The sequence below is a fragment of the Pantherophis guttatus genome, chromosome 1 (genome assembly GCF_059756535.1).
Source record: "Pantherophis guttatus breed Tessera chromosome 1, ASM5975653v1, whole genome shotgun sequence".
Lineage (NCBI taxonomy): Eukaryota > Metazoa > Chordata > Lepidosauria > Squamata > Colubridae > Pantherophis > Pantherophis guttatus.
In genome coordinates, this window is record NC_142063.1 from 186,156,609 (window position 1) to 186,179,317 (window position 22,709).

Genomic DNA, 22,709 nt, shown 5'->3' on the forward strand with positions numbered 1-22,709 from the left:
ACAGTTTTGGAGCTGGTATTTTAAAATGCCCTTTTCTTTTACTCCATAGGCACTCATTTGCTGATGGTTGCTGTCCAAACATGGGCAAACAATAAATAAATATTTCATTTTTGAATGCCGGTTCCATTTCCAAACCAACAGACTCTAAATCCTTGAAATGTGATTAACATCTCATCCATTTAATGATCTGCAAGTTCACCAAGATGACAGATAAAAATTTGTGGGTATCTCCCCACTTGCATCTAATCATAGTGCTAACATGCCCTGGCAACAGCATTTTCCTATGTCCCTAAGAGATTGCCTTCAGCTCATTGCCAATCTATCAGTAAAGCAGATTTAAGTCATCCTTAGCTATACTGGTTTTATAGTAGCCCAAAGAAGCATTTATTTAACAACACCCAGGAACACACTCAATATAAAGAAAACTGTAGATTTTGTCAGCCAGAAAAGTTAAGATGACTAGCAATGAACAGAGCCAATAAAATATAAGAGTTTGACAATGGAGATATATTACTATAGTTTTCTGTTTTTTCAATCAAACAATGGGGGAAGCCCCTAAAGTAAGTGCAGTACCTCTGAAAAGGGTGGGACCCTCTTTTTTATTGAAAACCTCATGGAACAGCATAGAAAATTATAGGATTTAAATATATATAAATATATGTATATATGTGTGTGGGTGTGTATTCAAATAAGTGAACTTGACAAAACTGAATGTATGTATGTATGTATGTATGTATGTATGTATGTATGTATGTATGTATATTCTTTCATTTGCAAGGAAATTAGTTTTGGACTAAATCAAAATTCTTTTCAAGTTTTCATGTAATTTAACCATTTTAATCCATAGGATAAATCATTCACCTGTACACTCTTCATGCCCTTTGATGATTTTGAAAAGCTTGCCACAGGAGAGCAAGTGCTGAATTTCTTCAAAACTTATTTTCCAGACTCAGTTCCTCTAATAGGAGAGTAAGTTTCAATCTGTCTACTATAAATCAAATCAAAACAAAACAAAACAAGCGTAATCTAAGAATAGAAGCATTTAAGCATCAGTGGGCTATTGCACATGACAGAGCAAGCTCTTGCAGAGATTATGATAGACACTAAAGTCATTGATATTGTTCTTTGGGCGGTGCTTACTATTGTGCATTAATTTCCACTTATTACTTTAGTCTTCACTCTAAAAAAAAGATTCTGAGATGGGTTTTCTGTAAATTCTCCTGCAATCCAAGATGGTTAATAAAAGTTTAACTCAGGAAAATAAACTGTTTGAATATTAAAAAAGCAAGTAAAGATCAAAACAAGTCCAGTTGTCCTTCAACCCCAACTTGTATATTTTATTGAATGTTTGCTTTATATTAGGACTTAATTATTCCTTTAGTGGTGTTTTTTTCAATGTTATATCATAATGCAGATCAACAATAAAAATAGTTTAAAACAATGCAGAAAACCCTCAGGAGCTCAGTCATACATCTGCCTATAATTTTTTTCATTTGATATGTATGTATGTATTTGTGATCTTTAATTTTTCTTTGAAGTTCTGAACTTACACATTGCTACTTGTTGGGTATTTAAGAATAGTTATGCCAAAATCCCACTTCCCATTCTCCTTGCAGCTTTCAAAATATCCATATTCCAATCAGTTATCAAATGTTAATGTTTACTTAGCATTTAATCAGTGATACAGCACTTTGAAATTTCAGGCACGAACTGATGCAAGATTACTTTGTGCTACCAGCTCAGGCAATGGTCTCTGTGAAATGCTCATCGTATCACATTGGCTCTCAATGCGTGCTAATGGGAGATGCTGCACATGCTGTTGTACCCTTTTATGGCCAAGGCATGAATGCTGTAAGTCAATGAATCTTTGCAACTGAAATTTTTGTTGTTTTGTGTTTCTCAATAAAGAGCGCTTCTTTGCAGCTATCAGCTTCCACCCTCTGCAGTAGTTTCAGATAATTGCAGAAGTGTCCTCATTGCTAATCTGAAGGAGTGGAGAAGGAGCTGGCCAATTAAAAAAAAAGCAGTACCCTATTTCCTCTGCATTTGTTCACACAACAAGGAAAATGGGAATGAGAGTAAGGGGAAAGCTGCCAAGCAATAGGGCAAAGGGATTGTGAGGTGGTGTCTGGATTTTCTTAGGGCAGGAGAGACTCGGAGCAGGAATGCAGATAATGTAAACATGCCACATCTATTAACAAGTGAGCATGAGAACAGGAAGGCAAAAACTTCATTATAAAAAGGGAGATGTGGGAAAAGAACATGATGGATTTGGAGTAGGATGGACTATAAGTTCTGTATCAGCCTCTAGCTAAATTAAATAAAAATACCTCAAGCATTTCTTTAACAAGCAGCGATAACCATCATAGGGAAACTGATCAGAAGCTTAATACATTAGGGGGGGAATAAAACTACAACTATATATAGGAATTGTAGTAATAATAGTTTCCTAGAAAATTTTCTACCTTGCTTGACTATTTCCTCAGTGGAAAATTCAGAGGACATAGTTTACATCTATCTTCAGAACCAGTAATAAGGGAACTAGCTGTCAAAACCACATAGAACAAAATTTTAAACAAAATTTATCAGAGCAGAAAATAAGTTTAAAGTCTGGTTTTGATGCAGCAAATGGGTCTTTCTAGGTAAATGAAGCAGGAAGATGACTCAAGTAAAGATTCTAGTTCTGCCAAGTTGTGGAGATAGGAGTCAGGGTTAGACAAATATCATACGCATGATTCTAGGAATTAATCTTGTGGCAATCCAGGTGAAGAACAACTAGGTCTTGGAGTAAGAAAGCTAGCAAGCCTAGAAGACAAAGGATGTCTGCTTCAAGAGCAATCATAGAGGTGGGACAAAAAATTACAAAGAATTAAATAGATCCGAGCTGTGCCCAAATGATTAAGAACAAAACAGTAAATTCACCAAAAACAGTAAAAACAAGCTTCAGAGATGTTCTTATTTACTGATCTCTTTTTAAATCTAACAATAGAGAACTTTCTTGAAATATCATTGTGAACAGAAAGATTAGCAAAGATAAACATCAAAGGATAAATCAGCCAAATGTTGGAAATGTTTGCATTTGCCGGGCTCATACTATCATATGTGATGGTCATGTTTAGAAGCAAAGAATTATTGGTCTAGAATATAGAAATGGTTGGAAGAAATACTACATAAATCTATAGTATTAAAACCAGAGTTTTTTTAATTGGGTTTTCTCCCAGAGAGATATAGTAAAGAAGATGTATATTTAACTATACATATAATAACAGCAGCAAGAATTGTATTTGCACAAAATTGGAAGACAGAAAAAATTCCATCAGAAGGTGAAGTAATAAAAAAGATTTTATACTGTGCTGAAATGAATAGATTAACTTTAAGAATTAGAGATAAAGAGGAATCAATGTATTTCAAGACATGGGGAAGATTTTATATATGGTTAGAAAAGAAATATGAAGATAAGAGGATAGATAAATGATTTAGATAATAGAAAGTTAAACGAGGAAGAGGATAAAAAATAGAAACCCAGATGACACCAGAGTAAATGAAAAAGGGGGATGGGAGGGGGGAAAAGAAAGAAGATAATAAGAATAAATGTACAATTATGATGATAATACTGATAGATAGAATAAATCTGAAAAGAAATTGAAAGAAAGTATATACTATTAGAATACAGAAATTGCTCAGATATCAAACAAGGAGAATATTCCACAGCAAAGAAGATAGAAAGGAGAGAGGAGTAGAGGTTAGGAAGAGGAGAGGGAGGGAGAGGAATGGAAGAAAGGGAAAAGGAGAGGAAGGAAGGGTAGGGGACAGTAGTAGGAGAGAAGGTGAGAAGGGGGAAAAGAAGAGAGGAGTGGGGGAAAGGAAGGGGAAGTAGGATGAGGTAGGAGAGAAGGAAGGAGAAAGTAGGAGAGGAGAGGAGGGAGGGACGGAAGGGAAAGAGAAGAAGGAAGGTTGTTGCAAAATGAGGGAAGAAAGGGTAGAAGAGCAACTCCGAATGTAAATTAAAATGACTTTTTTTAATGCTTTCTTTAAGGAAAACATGTATATGTATGATTAATTATGTATAAGAAAATGTACATTTTATGTTATGTGCATAAGAAATAAAACTGAAAAACTTTTCAAAAAAAAAGATATCATTGTGAACAATAGTGATACTTAACAGGCCAAACTTCCTGCCCCCTTGCCCCTCTGAGGTTTTGGGGGAAGCCTCTCCTCAAATGCCTTCCACTTCTGATTTATTAAAGTTGAGGTAATCACTTCTGCTTTCTTAATTCTGAGTTAAATATTTGTAATTGAGCATTTAATTGTTTTAACTGGTCAGAAAGAACAAAGCATCAAGGTTTGAGGAGGTGTTACCTGGCCTGTGTGACAACCTTATCATTTGAAAACTGTAAAAGTAATTTGGCACCTACTAGGTCAGGGGTGGGCAATTGTGGCTCTTTTACAACCTGTGGACTTCAACTCCCAGAATTCCTGAGACAGCTTGGCCAAGCTGTCTCAGGAATTCTGGGAGTTGAAGTCCACAGGTTGTAAAAGAGCCACAATTGCCTACCCCTGTACTAAGTCATACATTTCTATGTTTTCCCCAATGCAATACCCATGGAATTAGAATTTACTACTTAAAATTAGGTTCTTACTTTCCTTGCATTTCCCCCCCAGGGATTTGAAGACTGTCTAGTCTTTGATGAGCTGATGGACCAGTTTCAAAATGACCTCTGTAAGTGGCTATGAGATAGAAAAAACAATATTCTACCAAATGCAAATTAAAAATGGCTTTATGTGAAATGAGTTCAGTATCTCGGTCATCTACTTCCCCATCCACATATTTAGGGTGTGTCTTCTCCTTCTGCAAAAAGGCATAAGAATCAACTCTCCCAACCTCTGTGTGCTAGGCAGATTATAAAGTCAGATAGGTGCTACATGTATGTGTATAGCAGAATAGAAGATAAGGACTGTGATTGCTCCTGAAATGGAAAGAATCTTTCTGAGATAACTTAACTAATATGGCCCAGGTGTCACAATCTACAGGTTTGGAGGATTATTCTGTGGGAAAAACATTTGTTTCCCCATCAGCAGTAATAAGAAGGAATTGAACATGAAGCACACCATAAATTGGCTACTTACCATGAGACCAGAGTCTCCTCTTTATCATGTGTACTGTGAGTAACATTGTGAATTACTCTGTAATATATGCATGAAATAGTCTAAAGCAGGGGTATCAAACTCACTTCATCACATTGTCGTATCAGGACTTTTTTCCCCTTTGCTAAACCGGGTGTGGGGTTGGCCAGCATATGACTCATCTGGCTCATGGGCCGGGAGTTTGACACCACTGATCTAAAGCAAATAACATGCATAAATTGACTCCATGTTTTTATGCTAATCCCATGACATCTCAGTTTTGGGCCTCAAAGTCCCCCTCCTGTTATGTACTGTACTTTTTAAAGACAATGACAAATATGATGTCTCTGCCTGCAGAAATTCCTCTTTTAGCAAACTATTTTTAAACTAGACCAAACTGTTTTTCATTAATCTTGTGAACGTGTTCTGATAATTTGATATATTGCATTTCATTTTGTTTGTATTTATAATCTGGAACTGCCTCAAGACTGTTCTACAGACAAAATCAAACATTATATATTTGCTCTTTACTTTGTTTTGTAGTTAGTTCAATGAAATTAATAATCCTATCCTACCCTAGTGTTACTGTTTTCTTTAAAAGGAGGTGCTGAATAAAGGTCATGAGTTATTCCTCAAACTGCATTAACATATTATCCTCTAGTTTTTCAGTCACCAGAAATGGAGGCCGGCATCAATTGCACTGCTCTAGTAGCTGAGGCTTAAAACATAGAACATAGAATAATAGAGTTAGAAGGGACCTTGAAGGTCTTCTAGTCCAACCCCCTTCTTCTTCTTAGTTCAGCCCCCTTCTTCTGCTTCAGTACAATAACAGAGACCAGCCAGAGTGAGTGAGTGAGTGTAGTGGAGATAATTTAAGAAAGCCTTTGGTGGATTCCCCTGCATTTATTTCCCTTTCACTGAGTGATACCGGTTTGTGGGATACATAATAGCACTGCTTGGTGGGCTTTCAAAGAGTGGGAAGCTCTTATCCAAAAATTCTCTGGCTGGCAAATTACAGGCTTACAGGAAAAATGAAAAGGAGCAATTCTGATCAACTCCTGTTTCAGCCTATGCCCTTCCTCCATGCCTGGGATATGTGCCAGTTGGAAAAGCTGTAAAAGCTGGGTAAAAGTATAGGGTGAATTGGAAGGAAGCTGCAGCTGATAAACACTGCAAAGGAATGGCAGATGAGTGGCTTCAGCTGGCAGAAACTGGAATAGCCATAGGGCATTCAGTAGGATAAGAATAGGCAGAATGGCATTGAATCCCCAGAATAACAGAAACAGAGAAAATATGGTCAGGCAAAACTCATTGTTGGAGAAGCAGTAAAATCTGGCAGGTCTTGTCTCATTTAAGTCAACATTGTGTTCGGCAAAAGACAAGGACAAAACTAGTTTAGCTATCTAAGCCCTAGCTTTTAGAAAGTGGCCTTGTATACAACAACCCTGAGAAATGTATTTATTTGCTAGAATTATATTGTGCCTTTATTTTGTACAAGTGTACATAATGCTCCTGCCTCCATTTTTCTCCACAACAACAATCTTGTGAGGGGGGTGGAGCTGAAAGAGTGTGACTGAGGCCATTCTCAACCTTGTTTTAAAAAAACGTTCAGGTCTTAGGGAACCCCTGCATTAAAATATTTTTTTCTACAGCTCATAGTACATTAGTATGGTCAGTAAGTTGTAGGTATAATAGTCTAATACAGTAATAATTGTTGGTGGTTTTTGGAATGGATAATTATATTTTTCTGTGGCTCTGGTTTTTTGTTTGATTTTTCCCCTGCCAGAAAGGATATGAAGTCTAATGTAAGTCAGTAATATAAGTAGATGAAACTTAATTTTTTCCTTTCTTTAAAAAAATCCTGCTTGATTTTTTAAACACATACAAGTAAACCTAAAAGTCTTATCACAAATTTCTTCTGTAAAGATGCTAATGAGCAATGATATATGTAAAGTTTTTCCCCATTTAAACTAAAAAAATTAGGGGGGGCCCTTACCTTTCCTGAAAAAAACAAAAAACATTTGCAAGGTTATCATTCTTAAAATCCTTCCTTTCATAAATTTTAAAAACTTAGAAGGCACACATACTAAACCTTTGAAGTTAAAATATTAAACTTTTTAAGCTAATTAAATGTAATTTGTGTAAAGGTACTCTCATTCCATTTTTTTAAAGAAAAGGCTGATTATGAAAAAATATGGACAATATTGAACAGTGAAGCTATTAAAAGTCTTAACCCTAAGAAATATGTATAAACATCTAGAAACTTTATACAAAACATTGAAAAAATGTCCCTTAGTGAGTGACATGATGATATAAATATAAAGTAACAGTTACAAAATTATACAGTAGACGTTATTAATCTGCAACAGCAAAATGGCAGGCCAGCAGCTGAGTCATGGTCTGTAAAAATTTCCAACGCTGCAAGCACTGGTATTATGTGACATACAAAGTTTTTTAAAAATATGATATTTTTTTATTGCAATCTCTTGCAGAACCTGAATTGATAAGGATTGAAGTAGAATATTACTGTAAACAGTTTACAGATTGTATCTCTAGACACTGTATGCTCATAAAGCTATAAATAAAACATGAAAAAGCACGCAACAAATGCTTATCAGGGAATGGCAACTAGCTGCAACTTCTATTTGCATCTTCTGTGGCATATCAAAGTTTCTCTCTGAAGAAGGCCTGTCCCTGTGCTTTTTCCTTAGGCATTTGCCTTTCAATGTTCTCAAAGCTGAGGGTACCTGACGATCATGCAATTTCGGATTTAGCCATGTATAATTATATAGAGGTAAGTTAAAGAATATTTGATTGGCCATTGAATTATGGGCAAGGCCACCAAATGCAAATCTATCTCTTTCTGATTTCAGATGCGGGAACGTGTGAATTCAAGGTGGTTCATTTTCCGAAAGCATATAGACAATTGGCTTCATGCCCTCCTGCCCTCTATCATCATTCCTCTGTATACTATGGTGAGACTCTAAACCTTAATACTGTAGGATTTTTCATGTATTTTTTTTCTCCCGATTATCCACTTTTTCCTTCTGGGATATGCCCAGGGTCCTGTATTGATTTTGTAATCTCCTTTAGGTAACATTCTCCAGAATCCGATACCATGAAGCTGTGCAGAGATGGAAATGGCAGAATAAGGTAAATTAAATTCAGATGCATTTGCCTGACCTACATCAAACATTTATTATTGTAGCAAATGCATAGGAAAAAGTTGAGAAGTATATCTATCTTCACTTTAGATTTGATAAAGATGAAAATTTGGAATATATATTACCATCAAATTATATGTACTGTAAAGATGCAAATAGTTTCCCAGGTCGTACCTGATTCATCTCCTCTTTGTTCATCAGGATGGAGAGCATGACCAGACACACTCCAGGACAACCACTACATATAACCCCCTAGCTAGAATTTGTGAGTCCTGAGGTTGTTCAGGATCAGCAGGGTATCAGAGGCTGCCCTTAAATCTCTTCCTTCCAGGACTCTCTTCCTTCCTGGAATGTGAGCCCAACTTCACCAAACAGTTCTGAGAGAACTAATGAAGTAGGATGGTTAAATGCTCATTATCATCAGCTTCCCTTGTGCCATATCTTGCCAGTTTCATGGTGAGGTAAAGGGACATATGAAAACAGAAAGCTGTCAGCCTTGGAAGCCATATTAGGCCGGAAGCTTCAATGCGGCCACCTCCTCATGTGTGGGAAAGTAGGAGGGGGATTTAGGAGAGGGGAATTAGTAGACATAATAACATTCTTCCTTTCGGTCAAGGTTAGGGGCTGGGTCGAGGTGGAACGGACGTTGATTGGAACATGTGATTGAAAGGGGAGAAGTGGGATGGTTTTGGGAGCTTTGACTTACTGAAGGAAAGCCCGGGCTTTTCAGATTCGGAATAATGTCAGATGTGCCAGTTTACCTATTCTAGTAAAGAGAACTTTGGAGAATGCCTGCTTCCGCGTCTTTACTGGGAGTTGGGGGTTTTCTGGAACGCTGACATTAGCAATATAACAAAGAAATAAAAATGGTAATTGTTAAATTGTGGGCGATTGAAGAAAGAACTCGACACAATGTAACTGGAAACACTTTATTTAACTCCGAAACAGCAATGGCTACTCTAGCCCTGGCAGCCCTTTATATAGTCTGGAGCTGTCCGCGGCTTCACCCACTGACGTGCCTCTAAATTTCCCGCTTCTCAGGACTAATTCCTGATTGGCTTATTTAAACTGTCACTTGATATTCAACACTCCTCCCCCCTAGTTCAGCGTCCGCCGGTCCAGTGTCTCCTAGGCTACATAGTCACGTAAGTAGGCGGGTCACTTGGAGGCTCGACTGGACCTGCGCAGTTCAGTCATTCCGGTGTCTTTGGAGTGAGAGGTTAAGGTCCGTTGCTCTCTCTGTGTGGGCTCCGGAACTCTCTCGAGCTCGGTTTCTGGCCTGGATTCGCTTCCTTCTCCCGCTTCACTCGGCTGTCCTCTCCGGTCCCCTTCGGTGCTCGTCTCCTCCTCCGGGGTCTCAGGTACATGCTCGCTGTTGTTTTCTTCCGGGCTGGTGTTTGGCGTCTCCAGTCCTGGCGTTTGTGGACCGGCCCACTCTGCTGCTACTCGTTTGTCTTTTCCTTCCCCCTGGCTGTTATGTTGGGGTTCACTCTCGGCCCTCATCAATCTTCCCCTGATCTGGTCGATGTGCCTTTTCCAGTGCTGGCCGTCTGTTGTTTGGACCCAGTAGGACAGGGGTCCCGTCACCTGGGTTATCGTCGCTGGCACCCAGAGTGGGTTTCTGCTCAGGTTTTTTGCGTGTACGCTGTCCCCAGGCTGGAACGCTCGGATTCTGCTCGTGGAGTCAGTTGGCTTCTCCGTGCTGTACTGCGGGTGCAGCCTGTCCAGGGGGGATCTCAATTTGCGGCCCATTAGTAATTCCGCTGGGCTTCGGTGGGTTGTGGCACTTGGCGTAATGTGCTGGATGGCCAATAGTTTATCCAATTTGGCCTGAATGTCCCCTGGGCCCAGTCTCGTCAATGTCTCCTTCGTAGATCTCACCATCCATTCCGCAAGACCGTTCGTTGATGGTTTTTTGGGGGCGGATAACGCGTGCCTTATTCCTTGGTCAGCGAGGAACATCTCGAAGGCGTTCGACGTAAATGGTGGCCCATTATCAGAAACTATGAGATCGGGGATTCCATGTGTGGTGAATAAGCGTCTCAAAACTTTAATCACTGCGTCTGCTGTGGTCGTCGTCATGAGCACTACTTCGAGCCACTTCGAGTACGCGTCCACGATGACTAGGAACGTGTTCCCTTTGCATGGCCCTGCGAAGTCGATATGTAATCTGGCCCATGGTGTTCCCGGGTTCTCCCAATCGTGGACAGGGGCTGAGTTCGGAGCTGCCCTAGACTCTTGGCAGTTCACGCAGGAGGACACCCACGTTTCGATTTCTTTGTCCATTCCTGGCCACCACACGTAGCTCCTGGCTAGCGCTTTCATCCTCACGATTCCCGGATGCCCTTCGTGGAGTAATTTGAGTGTGTGTTGTCTTAATGTGTCTGGAATAACGACTCTATCTCCCCACAGCACGCACTCCCTTAGTCCTGACAGTTCATTTTGCCTCCGTCTGTATGGTGGGAATTCTGTGCTTATATCCTTTTCTTCCGGACACCCCTTCCAAATCCAATTTAAAACTCGCGCCAACATTTTGTCCTTCAAGGTGGCCCTTGCGATGTCGGCTGCAGATATTCGGGCTTCCTCCATCGTCTCTATTAGCAGTGTGGTCATCGCTGGCGCTGGATCCTCCCCTGTTTCTGGAAGTGGGCATGTACTGAGGGTGTCTGCATGGTCGATTGATTTCCCAGGGTGATGGAGCAGTGTGTAATTGTAGGCTGCTAGGAATTCCACCCATCTAAGCATTCTGGGTGACAAAACGGGGGTGTTGGTTTGTCCCCCGCTATGATGCCTAAAAGCGGCTTGTGGTCGGTTATTAGTTCAAAGTTCCGACTGTAGAGATACTCATGGAACCTTTTTATTCCGGCTACTGCGGCTAGCGCTTCTTTGTCCAATCGGCTATAGTTCCGTTCGGGTTTCGATAGAGTTCGGGAGAAAAACACAATGGGGGCTTCTGTTCCGTTTGGCATTTTATGGCTCAATACAGCTCCAATGCTGAAAGGGGATGCATGTTAGTCTTATTGGCAATGTCCCGCTGTATTGCACCAAAATTCTGTCCGAAGTTAGGAGGTTCTTTATGTCTTTGAACGCTTTCCTTTCTCGCTCCCCCCATCTCCATTCCGCCTTTCTGTCCAGCAGCCGGTGAAGTGGTTCAGCAGTGGTGGCTTTCTGTGGCAGGAAGATATTATAAAAGTTAAGCAACCCCAAAAATGCCTGCAGTTTGGTTTTATTTTTTGGAGTGGTTGCTTCTTTGATCGCTCTCAGCTTTCCCGGGGTGGGCCTAATCCCCGACTCATCTATCAAGTATCCCAGAAACTCGACCTGGGTCTCTGCTAGCTGGCACTTGTCCCTTTTAACTTTGAGCCCCACTTTCTGGAACCTTGTCAACACCTCCCTCAGTCACTGCTCCAGCTGGGTCGTGTCTCTTGCTGATATCAGGACATCGTCGAAATAAGGGATGACCCCGTCGATTCCTTGTAGGAGCCGTTCCATTAGACTTTGGAATAGCCCGGGCGCTATGCACACCCCGAATTGCAGTCTCTTACATTTGAACGCCCCCCTGTGCGTAACGATAGTTTGTGCTTCCGCGGTGGCTTCATCTACGGGCAGCTGTTGGTACGCTTGTGCTAGGTCCAACTTTGCGAAGATTCTTCCCCTCCTCAGGGAATGCAAGAGGTGTTGTACTACTGGCACGGGGTATGCGCTTTGTTGGAGCGCCTTATTTAATGTACTTTTATAGTCTCCGCACAAACGTACTGACCCATCAGGCTTAATGGGTGTCATGATGGGGATTTCCCATCTCGCGTGGTCTATTGGCTCTAAGACCCCCTGCGCGACCAGCTTATCTATCTGTTCATCTATTTTTGGTCGCAGCACAAAGGGGGCCCTCCGGGGTTTGATTCGATTGGGGCTACCTGGGGGTCTAGATTGAACGTGATTGGGGACCCTTTGTACTTGCCTAACTCTCCGTTAAACACTTCCACGAACTCCCTCATCAGGTCTTTCTCCCAGGTGTCGTTTTCGATGTGATCGATGCCGGTGATGGCTAGCCCCAGTGGCTCGAACCACTCCATGCCCAGCAGGCTGGGTCTGTCTTTGTCCACTATCGTGAGGGGTAGCGTGGCTTTGAACGTCTTGTAGGCGACGTTGAACTTGCTGATGCCTACCACAGGAATTCGGTTCCCTTGGTAGTCGATGAGTGTGAGGCACTGTCATTTGAGGTCGCGGGCTATGATGTGTGGCAGCAGCTTCTTGATCGTCGTCCAGGACACCATCGATAGGCTGGATCCTGAGTCCAACTCCATCTTGCAGGGTCTCCCCTCGATCAAGACTGTCGCCGCCATCTTGTTTGCTCTCCCCGTGCTGGCATGGCCGATCACGATGGTCTGATGGGTCTCACCTCGATCTGTCATCGTTTCTTTGTCCTCGCCCAAACGGTTGTCTCTTCCCGCTGGTCTGGAACTTTCTGCTGTTCGTTGGTGAACGGGGGGTCTGGTCCTTCTGGAGGCTGGGTGGGATGCCCTGCAAACCCTCGCTATGTGCCCTTTCTTCTCGCATCTTTGGCAAATAGCATCCCGGAATCTGCATTCGGCTCTTGGGTGGTTTCCTTCGCATCCCGAGCACCAGGCCTCTCTCTTCCCTTGTTGTCTCTCCTTACGATCGGCCCGAAGGTGATGGACTTCATCCTCCTCGTCCTCGTCCTCCGATTCTGATTCCGCTCTTTCATAGTGCACAGCTACCTCCTCCTTTACTGGTGGTCCGCTTTTCATCTTCTTCATAGCCACCGCCGATTTCTGGGATGCCTCGGTTGCGGATGCTTCTTCCAAGGCCTCCTTGAATGTGATTTGAGGCCGGGCCAGCAACCTACTCTGTAACGTGAGGTCTCTCAGTCCCAGCACTAGACGATCCCTCATGGCCTCTTTCAGGTTTAGGAAGTCGTATGCGGCAGCTATTTCTCGCAAGGTCACCACGAACGCACTGATCGACTCTCCCTCTCTTTGGTCCCTCCGGTAAAACTCATGCCTTCTTACCAGGGATGATGCCTGCGGTGCGTAGTGTGCCTTGAGTATCTCCTGCAGCGTTGTCCAGGTCATCGTCTTCAGGTCGGCTGGGGCGGCGAGCGCCTTTGCCATTTTAAACACTGCTGGTCCGCAATGGGTGAGAAAAAGGGCCCTCTTCCTCTGCTCTGACAAACTCAACAGGTCGTTTGCCTCCATGAACATGTAGAATCGCTTCATGTAGGCTTCCCAATCTTCCCCGGTTGGGTTGAATGGAGCAGGTGGTATGATTGCAGACATCACGGTAGCCGATGATCTGACCGGTACAGTACGGTGGATCGGATGGGTGGCTGATGATTGCTTGGAGATCGCTGTGCTGTCCTGTTCCTTCAGATCCCATCTTCGTCGCCAATGTTAAATCGTGGGCGATTGAAGAAAGGACTTGACACAATGTAACTGGAAACACTTTATTTAACTCCAAAACAGCAATGGCTACTCTAGCCCCGGCAGCCCTTTATATAGTCTGGAGCTGTCCGCGGCTTCACCCACTGACGTGCCTCTAAATTTCCCACTTCTCAGGACTAATTCCTGATTGGCTTATTTAAACTGTCACTTGATTACTGAATTCAACAGTAATTAAGGATGCAAGAAATGCTGGCTGAACTCAAACCTAAATTTCTTTGGGACTGACATTGATGTGTGTTCAGAACAAGAGCCTTAAATAGCCAGATTTAAGTCTTACTAAAAATGTTGGCAAAATAATTGCAATTGTTACCCCTGCAATATTTTTCAGACCTTTTACTAAAATTCAAATTTTTCATTGTTTTAAAGGTGATCAATAGAGGCCTCTTCCTCACCATGGTAGCAGCAGCAGTGATTGGCATCTATCTGTTCAGAAATGGAAAGTTACCCAAAATTGACTTTCGTATAAAGGATTTCTGGAGACATACTTAAAAATGGTGGGAAACTTTCAGAAATCATTTGAGATAGAAATGAATGCTTTCTGAATAATTAGTCTCTATTTTAGAAGTTGGTCTTCCAAATATAAAAACACATATGATATAGATGAATGCTGGATCCAAGACCTAAATTCCTGTTCATATAAAGAAATTCACTATTATTTTGTTATCAGTGAACATGTCAAGCCGCTTCTAGATTTGGACATGCCTTGCATTTCATCGTTGCTTTGCTGTCTTGTGTTTCATTTGCAAGGAATCTGCAATATCCCAGCTATATCATCAACACATTTTGACAGAAGACGCTAGGGCGTTTCTAAGACTGTTCTACCATCTCATCTTCGGTTCTCTCCCATAAGATAATCATTATGGCAATGCTTGGTGTTATCTAATTCAATTGTTTCTGCATCTTTTAAAAAATATTTTCATGTAATCCTGTTATGGATATGTTCTCAAGTTCTAGTATGGTGAAAAAATAAATAAAGTTGTTGGTTAGGATCCAGTTGTCTATTTCTGCTAGAACAGTTTCAGTAATTGCAATAGAAAGGTAATGATTCTCTCCTCTATAATTATCTCCCTGCGCATCCTCAAAATATGACCTGGAGGGTCTTTCAGGTTTTGTGGCAACAGTGAAATTCAGCTTGCATGATACAGTATTAGTTCCATCCAAAGTTCTAAATCTCAATGTCATGCTCAATGGATTTTAAGGCAGATGGTTCTGGGAGGATGGTAAGATCGCCAGTGGGAAGACACTGGGAAAATTAGGAAATGAGCAAGTCAGTGAGACAATCCTAGAAAGATGGGAGGCAGCCAAGCTGGTGGGAAGATACTATGATGATTGGTAGGTGGAAGAGCCAGCAGGAAGAGGCTGAGAAGGTGGGGTGGGGGCCAAAGTTGCGAAGAATAGTGGAGCAGAGAGCAGAGAGTATGCACTAGGAAAATTGGAAGTACATTTGAATCTGTTGTATTTCTGATTACATACCTGAATCTCATTTACTATTTAATCCCAGCTGAATCTTCTCCTGCTTGCCTTTAAACGTATGAAAATTCTATCTATTCATAATTTAAGGGGAAATAAAATTGATACCAAATAATCCCTTTCACATCTCAGACTACTTCAACACATAAGGCATATCTGAGCACAAATTGAAATGTACATGAGCTTTATTGATATCAGTGTATAGTTGAGAATTGCAAGCATGGCTATATAATTACAAATTGAAATGGCTTTAAATCAGTAAAAGATTTATTGATTTCAATGATGCATTAACAACATTTATCAAGTACCTTATTAAGTGCCTGGGATTTGCAACAAGCCAAAATTTTATGAAAACAATGCTATGCACATTTGTGACATCAAAAATACTGCTCCCTTCATACCTATACATGTGATACATTGCAGTGCTAATACAAAACGGGAGAATTTCATTTCCAATTGTTGTCTTGCCATTTTCTCTCCCTGTGGAGGGTCATGCCTAGCATCTTAAGAATTGACAAACTTTAATATACAGTGCTAAAGTGACTGCAATTATCTTGTTTCATCTTGGTTGCATACAGCTTGCCTGATCAAACCAATCTTTTTCTGTAGAACTACAGGGTTTTTTTTTTAACCCACAAAGAAGTTTAATTCATATACCACTCTATTAATTAAAATTTGTTAAAATGGGTTGTAACTTGTGACAATACTATTCCTCATGTAGTGTCCAGAATTTGTGCTTTCATGTCAGCAATTGATGTCTACAGTGCTGAAAATTTAGGATTTACATATGTCAATAGATCAAAAATGAAACACACAGCTTTCAAACATCTCATCTGCTACTATGTCTCATGCTGCTTGGCTTTGCATTTGCTTATATTCTGTGGACTTAACCAATTTAACCAAATTAGTAAAAATGGTTTAATTCAATTGGTAAACCAGGATAAAACTCTGTTCATGCATCTCATCAATCATAATATGGTTTGCCTGATTTATGACTTAGCATGTTCTTTGAATGTAGCGCTAATCAACAGCCCAAAGAAAGCTATACCATAATTTGTGGATCTGTCAGCATTTTTTCAGTAGAAGGGTTTTCTATATTCAGCAGCTGATATAGTTAAGTTTAAACCAGAAAATGGAAGTTACCACTCAGTCTTATCACTCACTGGGTAATACTTTTGGAAAAACTCATTTTTCTGGACTAACAAAACATTCTGAACAGTGGAAAAGAAATGCAAATACATTTTTACCAACATGTTATTGTTTAAAACAATCCTATTACTGGGGCTTCAATGGCCAATTGCTATCCAGACAAGATATCTGGCAAAAGGAATCTCATCCTCAGTTCATAATCTGCTCCTCAAAGTTATCAGATCATCAGATCCCTGATATAGCACCAGGTGAATAAAAGTCTTTATGGATTTTCCAATTCATTTGATAATAGCTTCAGACTTGTCCCTTACAACCAGAAACAAAATTTTGGGTTTGCTGGACAAGACCTCACAAAGCTTGCTGACCTACAATCATGGATGAGCCAAAGCCATTTGACGCTATTCCACAATAGCCAAATATTCCCCCACACACACAAAAAAATCCCCCAATATTTTCTGACTACTCACTTGGTTTTGTAAACTAAAAGACAAGCATACACATAGGTACATATAGGCAATATGTATGGAAAGAGCAATGCTAGAAATGTGTTAAGTGCTGGAAGCCCTCTGAGGTAGTAAATGCAACAATTTAAAGCAAAGGGACTGAATGCTGATTGGCTGCTCTGCTCTGATTGTTTTGAATTCAACATAGTGCTTACTTGGGAAAATTGCCAGTTTGTGGTAATAGCTCATCACCTTCTCACTATGTACCTCACCTTAAAATAGGCCTTATTGTTAATTAAGCAAAATTGTTAATTAAAAGAACTCCCTGAGTGGCAGTTGGCAATTTTATTTACATACTATATAGTAATATAGTAGAGTTTTAGGTAATTTCACAAATGAAAATTCAAATTTCTACAGTTTGTGTGGTTGATGAATGGAAGAGGCCTAGTTGTTCTGAGTGCTTCATCTGAGTTATGCAGTAAAGTTCTCTAATGCTTAGTTTTTTTAAAAAAAATGGAATAGAATCATGAATCAGAAAACCCACAGAATGGTTTTCTCAAAAATAACTAATATTATACAGCAATAACCGTTGATTTAGGAAAAGCAAATGGATTCATCTTCTGTTTTTCTGCTGAAGAGTTTCTTTGTGCTTTACACTGTTGCTGAAGTTTCATTTCATTGGCCATTAAATCGGGGGTTCACAACAGTGGTAGTGGCACTCTTGAAAAGAGGATTGTCAGCCTGTCAATAAAACATCAGAAACCTTTAGCTGTTAATAAAACCTAATATTTCAAAAGTAGATCAGGATTCAGATGGACAATTATACACTCACTTAACGTGATAAAACCCAAAATAAACAGCAGGAAGACGATAGAATCTAAACCAAAGGCCTGCCCAAGTACCCCAAGCTGAATCAATTACTTTGATTAATAACTCAAATACAGGAAGAAAACGACACAAGAGGGTCTTCTTCCTTTATATCTCGTCACAAGAGTTAAACATCTTACCTCATTCCATTTGGCCTTGGATTTTTCCTTCTCAAATCTGTGATATTCTCTGCGATCAATCAACTCTGCCACTAGCCGCCAAGCCAGGAGAAGAAGGAGCCCAATAAGAGCCACTCCAGCTATAGTGCCCCCCACTATGGCTGCAATGTTTGGGGGTTGGGGGCATTCTAAGAGAAGAAGGAAAAATGATTAAAATACGTGTGCTTGACTGAGCGCTAGGTATGTTTTTATAAGACTATATCTGTTTGCATATATTACATACTAGTGGTAAACTTTTTTTAATGGATAAAGATGAGGCAGAATTCAAAAACTTTTCCCTATATAAATAACAGATCCTGAATCTCCATATGAGATTGCCAGAAACTCTTTAAAGGCCACATATTCTGTCAGTGGCAGGGTTCGCCATCCCATCAGGGAGACCTCTTAACTAATTCTGACTCACTAATTCCTACAGGGTCTTCTATCACAAGGAAGAAAAATCCTCATGAGATCCTCTCAAAATGCTGAACAATACAAGTTGCCTCTTTTCCCATTACTTACACAATGAAGGTCAAGATCTGTTTCTGTTACTGGCTGTGACCAACACAGCACTAATGCCATTTCTAGTCAAGAGATATTACAATGGAGAACAGATGTTAGTTTTTGGTGATGTGGCACTAAGCATACCTTTCTCAGGGTTGACTGTAATAGAATATTGCTCTTCTCCGTCAGTCTGAAACATTGTGTAAGAGATCCAGCAATTCTGTGAATCCTTCTCCCTGCATTCTTTACTTTTTGGTTGCACTTTACTTTCAAGAGCAATATTTGAACAATTATCAGAGCAATTCTTCTGAAACGGACCACTCCCAAAAGCAAGACATTCAACACAAGAACTAAAAAACAAACAAACAAGAAGCAAAGCTTTTTAAAAAAGTTTCATAACAGAACCATTACAAATCTATATTTTATATAGCATATTATAGCATATTGTAAGTGATGATGTAAAGCTGAGAGAATCCAAACTTATTAAAATACATACTATGTAAGTTCTGTTTCAGGAGGATGAAAAATTTGAGCTAACCTCAAATAGATGAGATCTCTCAGTGGTGAAATCTGAACCAGTTTACTACTGGTTCACTGGCTGCGCATGCGCAATGCGCACCACGCACCAAATGCGAGGTGCATGTGCACAGTGCATGCCAAAAGGAGGTATGCGGTAAGTAGAACAGTGCGTTGGGGGGGGTGATCAGCTGTGGCGCACAATTTTTTTTTTACTTTTAAAAGCATTGCTTTTAAAAGTAAAAAAAAAAAGCCTCTGACGATCGTGCTGCTCAGCTGGGATTGTCAGAGGCTTTTTTTTACCTTTTAAAAGCATTTTTTCTACAAACTCTTTGGCTGAAAAATGCTTTTAAAAGTAATAAAAAAAGCCTCTGATGATCGTGCGGCTCACCTGGGCATGCGGGGGGGAGGGATTTTTGCTACCGGTTCTCCGTACCATCCGCCGCCATTGCTACCGGATCCAGCGAACCAGTCAAAACTGGGAGCATTTCACCCCTGGTTTACATTAATTGTCCCTGGTCAACTGGTATTGTTTACTAAGGAGAATAGAGACTGAGGTAATATACTAATGAGACTCCTTCCAAACCATTTTATGATATAAATAATCTGAACCTGAAGTGGAGCAATAAAATCTAGTTGTACAACAGATATCTCTCTAGGAGCCTAGGATTTGTTGGAGACTCCCTCTTTGTATTTTTAATACCAAAATCTACAGACAGTAATGAATTGATGCCAATTCCTGAATAGGTTGGGAAATCAATGGAAATAGTTTAAGGTAAGTTCTGCTTAACCCTTTATACTGACAATATAGCAGCTGGCTCACTGTCTCTCTGTTAACATAAAGACCAAAACATGAATAGTAAAAATGATGTACTTTGGGATTTAAATTAAATTTGTTATTGTGCATTTGTATGTGTTATTACAATGAGCTCTACTTTTTGTTTATTAGAATATGCATTGCTGCCATATTTTTAAAAATAAGATCAAGATTTTTTTTGAGAGAAAATTAGGATGATTGGACATTTCCCTGGGTGTTGAATAATGATGGGAAGAGACTGTAATGTGTAATTTCTATTTGCTAAGTTTGTGCATACCTAGATATTTCAGAAAGAAATAAAGGCTAATCAACAACAACATCAAAAGGGCAAAGCTGTAATTACACATAACTAACTATGCCTTGCATGTTTACTAAATAGTTTACATCTTTTTGTATCGAATGGAGCAGCTTAGGGAAGCTCTGAAAATTAACATACTCATCTTGTGCGCAAAGGCACTATATAGTTGTCTCATAGAGTTTGCTATGTTCTGTAATTTGAATGGAAGTAGAATATAGATCAGAAATGATAAACAATTGATCATATTGATTCTCACCATGATAGCTTGGGAATGTGTTACATAACATAACATAACATAACGTAACGTAACGTAACGTAACGTAACGTAACGTAACGTAACGTAACGTAACGTAACATAACATAACATAACATAACCATATAACAGTATCTACAGTATATATCTCTACCTCTATCTATCTCTCTGTCTGTCTATCTGGCTAGCTAGCTAGCTAGCTAATCTATCATCTATCTATTATCTCATTCTGATCAGTTGAAAGGGAGTACCCCATGCATATACAGTATGCTGGACTAGTGATCTGTCTAAAGTATCAATGAACTTCTTCAGTTCTGTATCTTAAATCACAAACCAGTATATCACATTGGGTGATCAAATATGTTTTAGAATTGCTTCAGATTTTATCATGCCTCCAAAGGTCTTTGATTTTTAAGAGAACAATGTGAATTTGAATTTGTTGTTCTTAAATCAAAGCCTTGCTTTAAAATGAATGTATAATTGCTAAGAAAATATGAGTTAGTATATAGTAAGTCTGAAGAAGTAGCAGCAGCCTGTTACTGTGGAAAAAGACAGTACAGGTAATCCTCAATTTATGGCCACAATTGAGCTCAAAATTTCTGTTGCTAAGCAAGGCAGTTGTTAAGCAATTTTTGCCCCATTTACAATCTTTCTTACCACAGTTGTTCAGTGAATCATTGCAGTTGTTAAGTTAGTAACACAGTTACATGAATCTGACTTCCCCATTGACTTTGCTTATCAGAAGGTCGCAAAAGGTGATCACGTGACCATAGGACACTGCAACTATCACAAATACATGCCAGTTGTCAAGCATCTGAATTTTGATTATGTAACATAGGGATGCTGCAATGGTTATAAGTGTATAAAACTATCAAAAGTTACTTTTTAGTGCATTGTAATTTCAAATGATCACTAAACAAATGGTTGTAAGTAGAGGAATATTTGCACAAGGTATCACTTAAACCTAAAAAGTATAATGATGCACAAAGCTTGGCAATAACTTGCTCAGTCTACCAAAAAGAGAGTTACAATTAAATTTTAAAGTATTATATCAGGAACTCTTTGACAGAATGAACCCAGAACTGTTTATCCTATTCCCTCCCCCCAAAAACCAGGGAAATTTACTTCCATTTACAATATGTTTGATGATAGCTTACAATCACTATTCCAGTCACAAACTCAAAGGTTAAAAGTTTAATTAGCCAGATTAAGGTAGGAAAGGTTCTAGTGGTGTCAACATTCCTATAGATTTAATAAATGTTATTAAGTTATTGATAAGCAATTCATTTGCATTTATAGATTAAGATACTTATATACCCAAAGACCAATGAACTATTAGCAACACACTTTTTTAAAAAAAATCATAAAAAGATGTAATTATAGAAAAAACATTTTGCTGCATTATTGGTACTGTAAAATTTGTTCAAAGCATTTAACTGATAGCTAATGAAGAGAAGGACAAAGGGTGACATGATAGCAGTGTTCCAATATCCAAGGGTTTGCCACAGAGAAAAAGGGATTGACTTATTCTCCAAAGAACCTGAATGCAAGACAAGAAGCAATGGATGGAAACATATCTAGAACTAAGAAAGATTTCCTAATTGAACATCTCTCTAGAACTAAGAGAAATTTCCTAACAGTTAGAACAATTAATCAGTGGAACGACTTGCCTCCAGAAGTTGTGGGTGCTCTATCACTGGAGGTTTTTAAGAGATTGGGCAGCCATTTGTCCAAAATGGAATAAAGTCTCCTTGAGCAGAGGGTTGGGCTAGAAGACCTCTAAGGTCCCTTCCAACTTTGTTTTCCTGTTATTCTGAAGAATATCTTTTCTTCTGTTAATCTTTTCAATTAACTATTGATAGACTATGCTCTCAAATCTATGTCAACTCTTGACAACTACACAGATTTTCTCTATGATAATCTGTCTCTAACCAGATCCATCTTGCTACTGGTTATCCTGTTGTTCTCTTTCTTTCCACCTTTCCCAGCATTAGAATCTTTTCCAGAAAGCTTCATGTTTGCAAAATATGTCTGAAGTAGGATAATTAATTATAATTTAAATCATTTTCCAAACCTTAAACTCTAGCTAATTTTAATATGTAATCTAGTTTAACAAACAATGATTTTATGAAGACTAGCTACAGAATTTTTCCTTTGTACTGAAATGTCAGATATAATCTAAAAAAGAAATGACAGTAGCCCAATTTCTCTTTACAGCAACACTAAAGGAAAGAGTGTGCAAGCAAAATGTTTACTGCAGCTCATTATGTCTCAAATTCCTTGGATACTTTTACTCTCAAAGGATTTCTGACAGTGTCAGCCAGATCTCCAGCATGGGTTTCTTCAGCGTGCTTGGTATCGGCTGCCATAGTAACGGGGAGGGGGGGGTCTCGGATATTTGGGATGGGGAAGTGAGCTAGTGTAGTCCCTTGAGAACTGAAAGGGAGGTTTGCACTCATGAAATATGGTGCTGCTGAAGGGAGG

The 22,709-nt window shown here is 39.6% G+C and overlaps 2 protein-coding genes across 5 annotated transcripts in view; one reads left to right on the plus strand and one right to left on the minus strand.

The window, feature by feature from the left end:
• Positions 1-22,709, plus strand: part of KMO (kynurenine 3-monooxygenase) — a 48,266-nt gene that overhangs the window by 24,354 nt on the left and 1,203 nt on the right. Inside the window, exons 9-15 of one of the 3 annotated variants that reach the window (XM_034426861.2) lie at positions 848-969; positions 1,704-1,851; positions 4,663-4,720; positions 7,836-7,918; positions 7,998-8,099; positions 8,218-8,277; positions 14,117-14,739. In XM_034426861.2, the coding sequence (XP_034282752.2) occupies positions 848-969; positions 1,704-1,851; positions 4,663-4,720; positions 7,836-7,918; positions 7,998-8,099; positions 8,218-8,277; positions 14,117-14,239 (696 nt within the window). In that variant the 3' untranslated portion in view covers positions 14,240-14,739. Of the gene's footprint in view, positions 1-847; positions 970-1,703; positions 1,852-4,662; positions 4,721-7,835; positions 7,919-7,997; positions 8,100-8,217; positions 8,278-8,489; positions 9,080-14,116; positions 14,740-22,709 lie in introns of those variants that run through there. The other 2 variants (XM_034426862.3, XM_087882220.1) reach the window with 2 other exon arrangements.
• Positions 15,388-22,709, minus strand: part of ITGB2 (integrin subunit beta 2) — a 44,075-nt gene continuing 36,753 nt past the window's right edge. For both annotated transcript variants that reach the window (XM_034426860.3, XM_060689395.2), the window contains exons 14-16: positions 18,486-18,691; positions 17,820-17,986; positions 15,388-17,553 (exon numbers count right to left, since the gene is read on the minus strand). In XM_034426860.3, the coding sequence (XP_034282751.1) occupies positions 17,488-17,553; positions 17,820-17,986; positions 18,486-18,691 (439 nt within the window). In that variant the 3' untranslated portion in view covers positions 15,388-17,487. The remainder of the gene's footprint in view (positions 17,554-17,819; positions 17,987-18,485; positions 18,692-22,709) is intronic.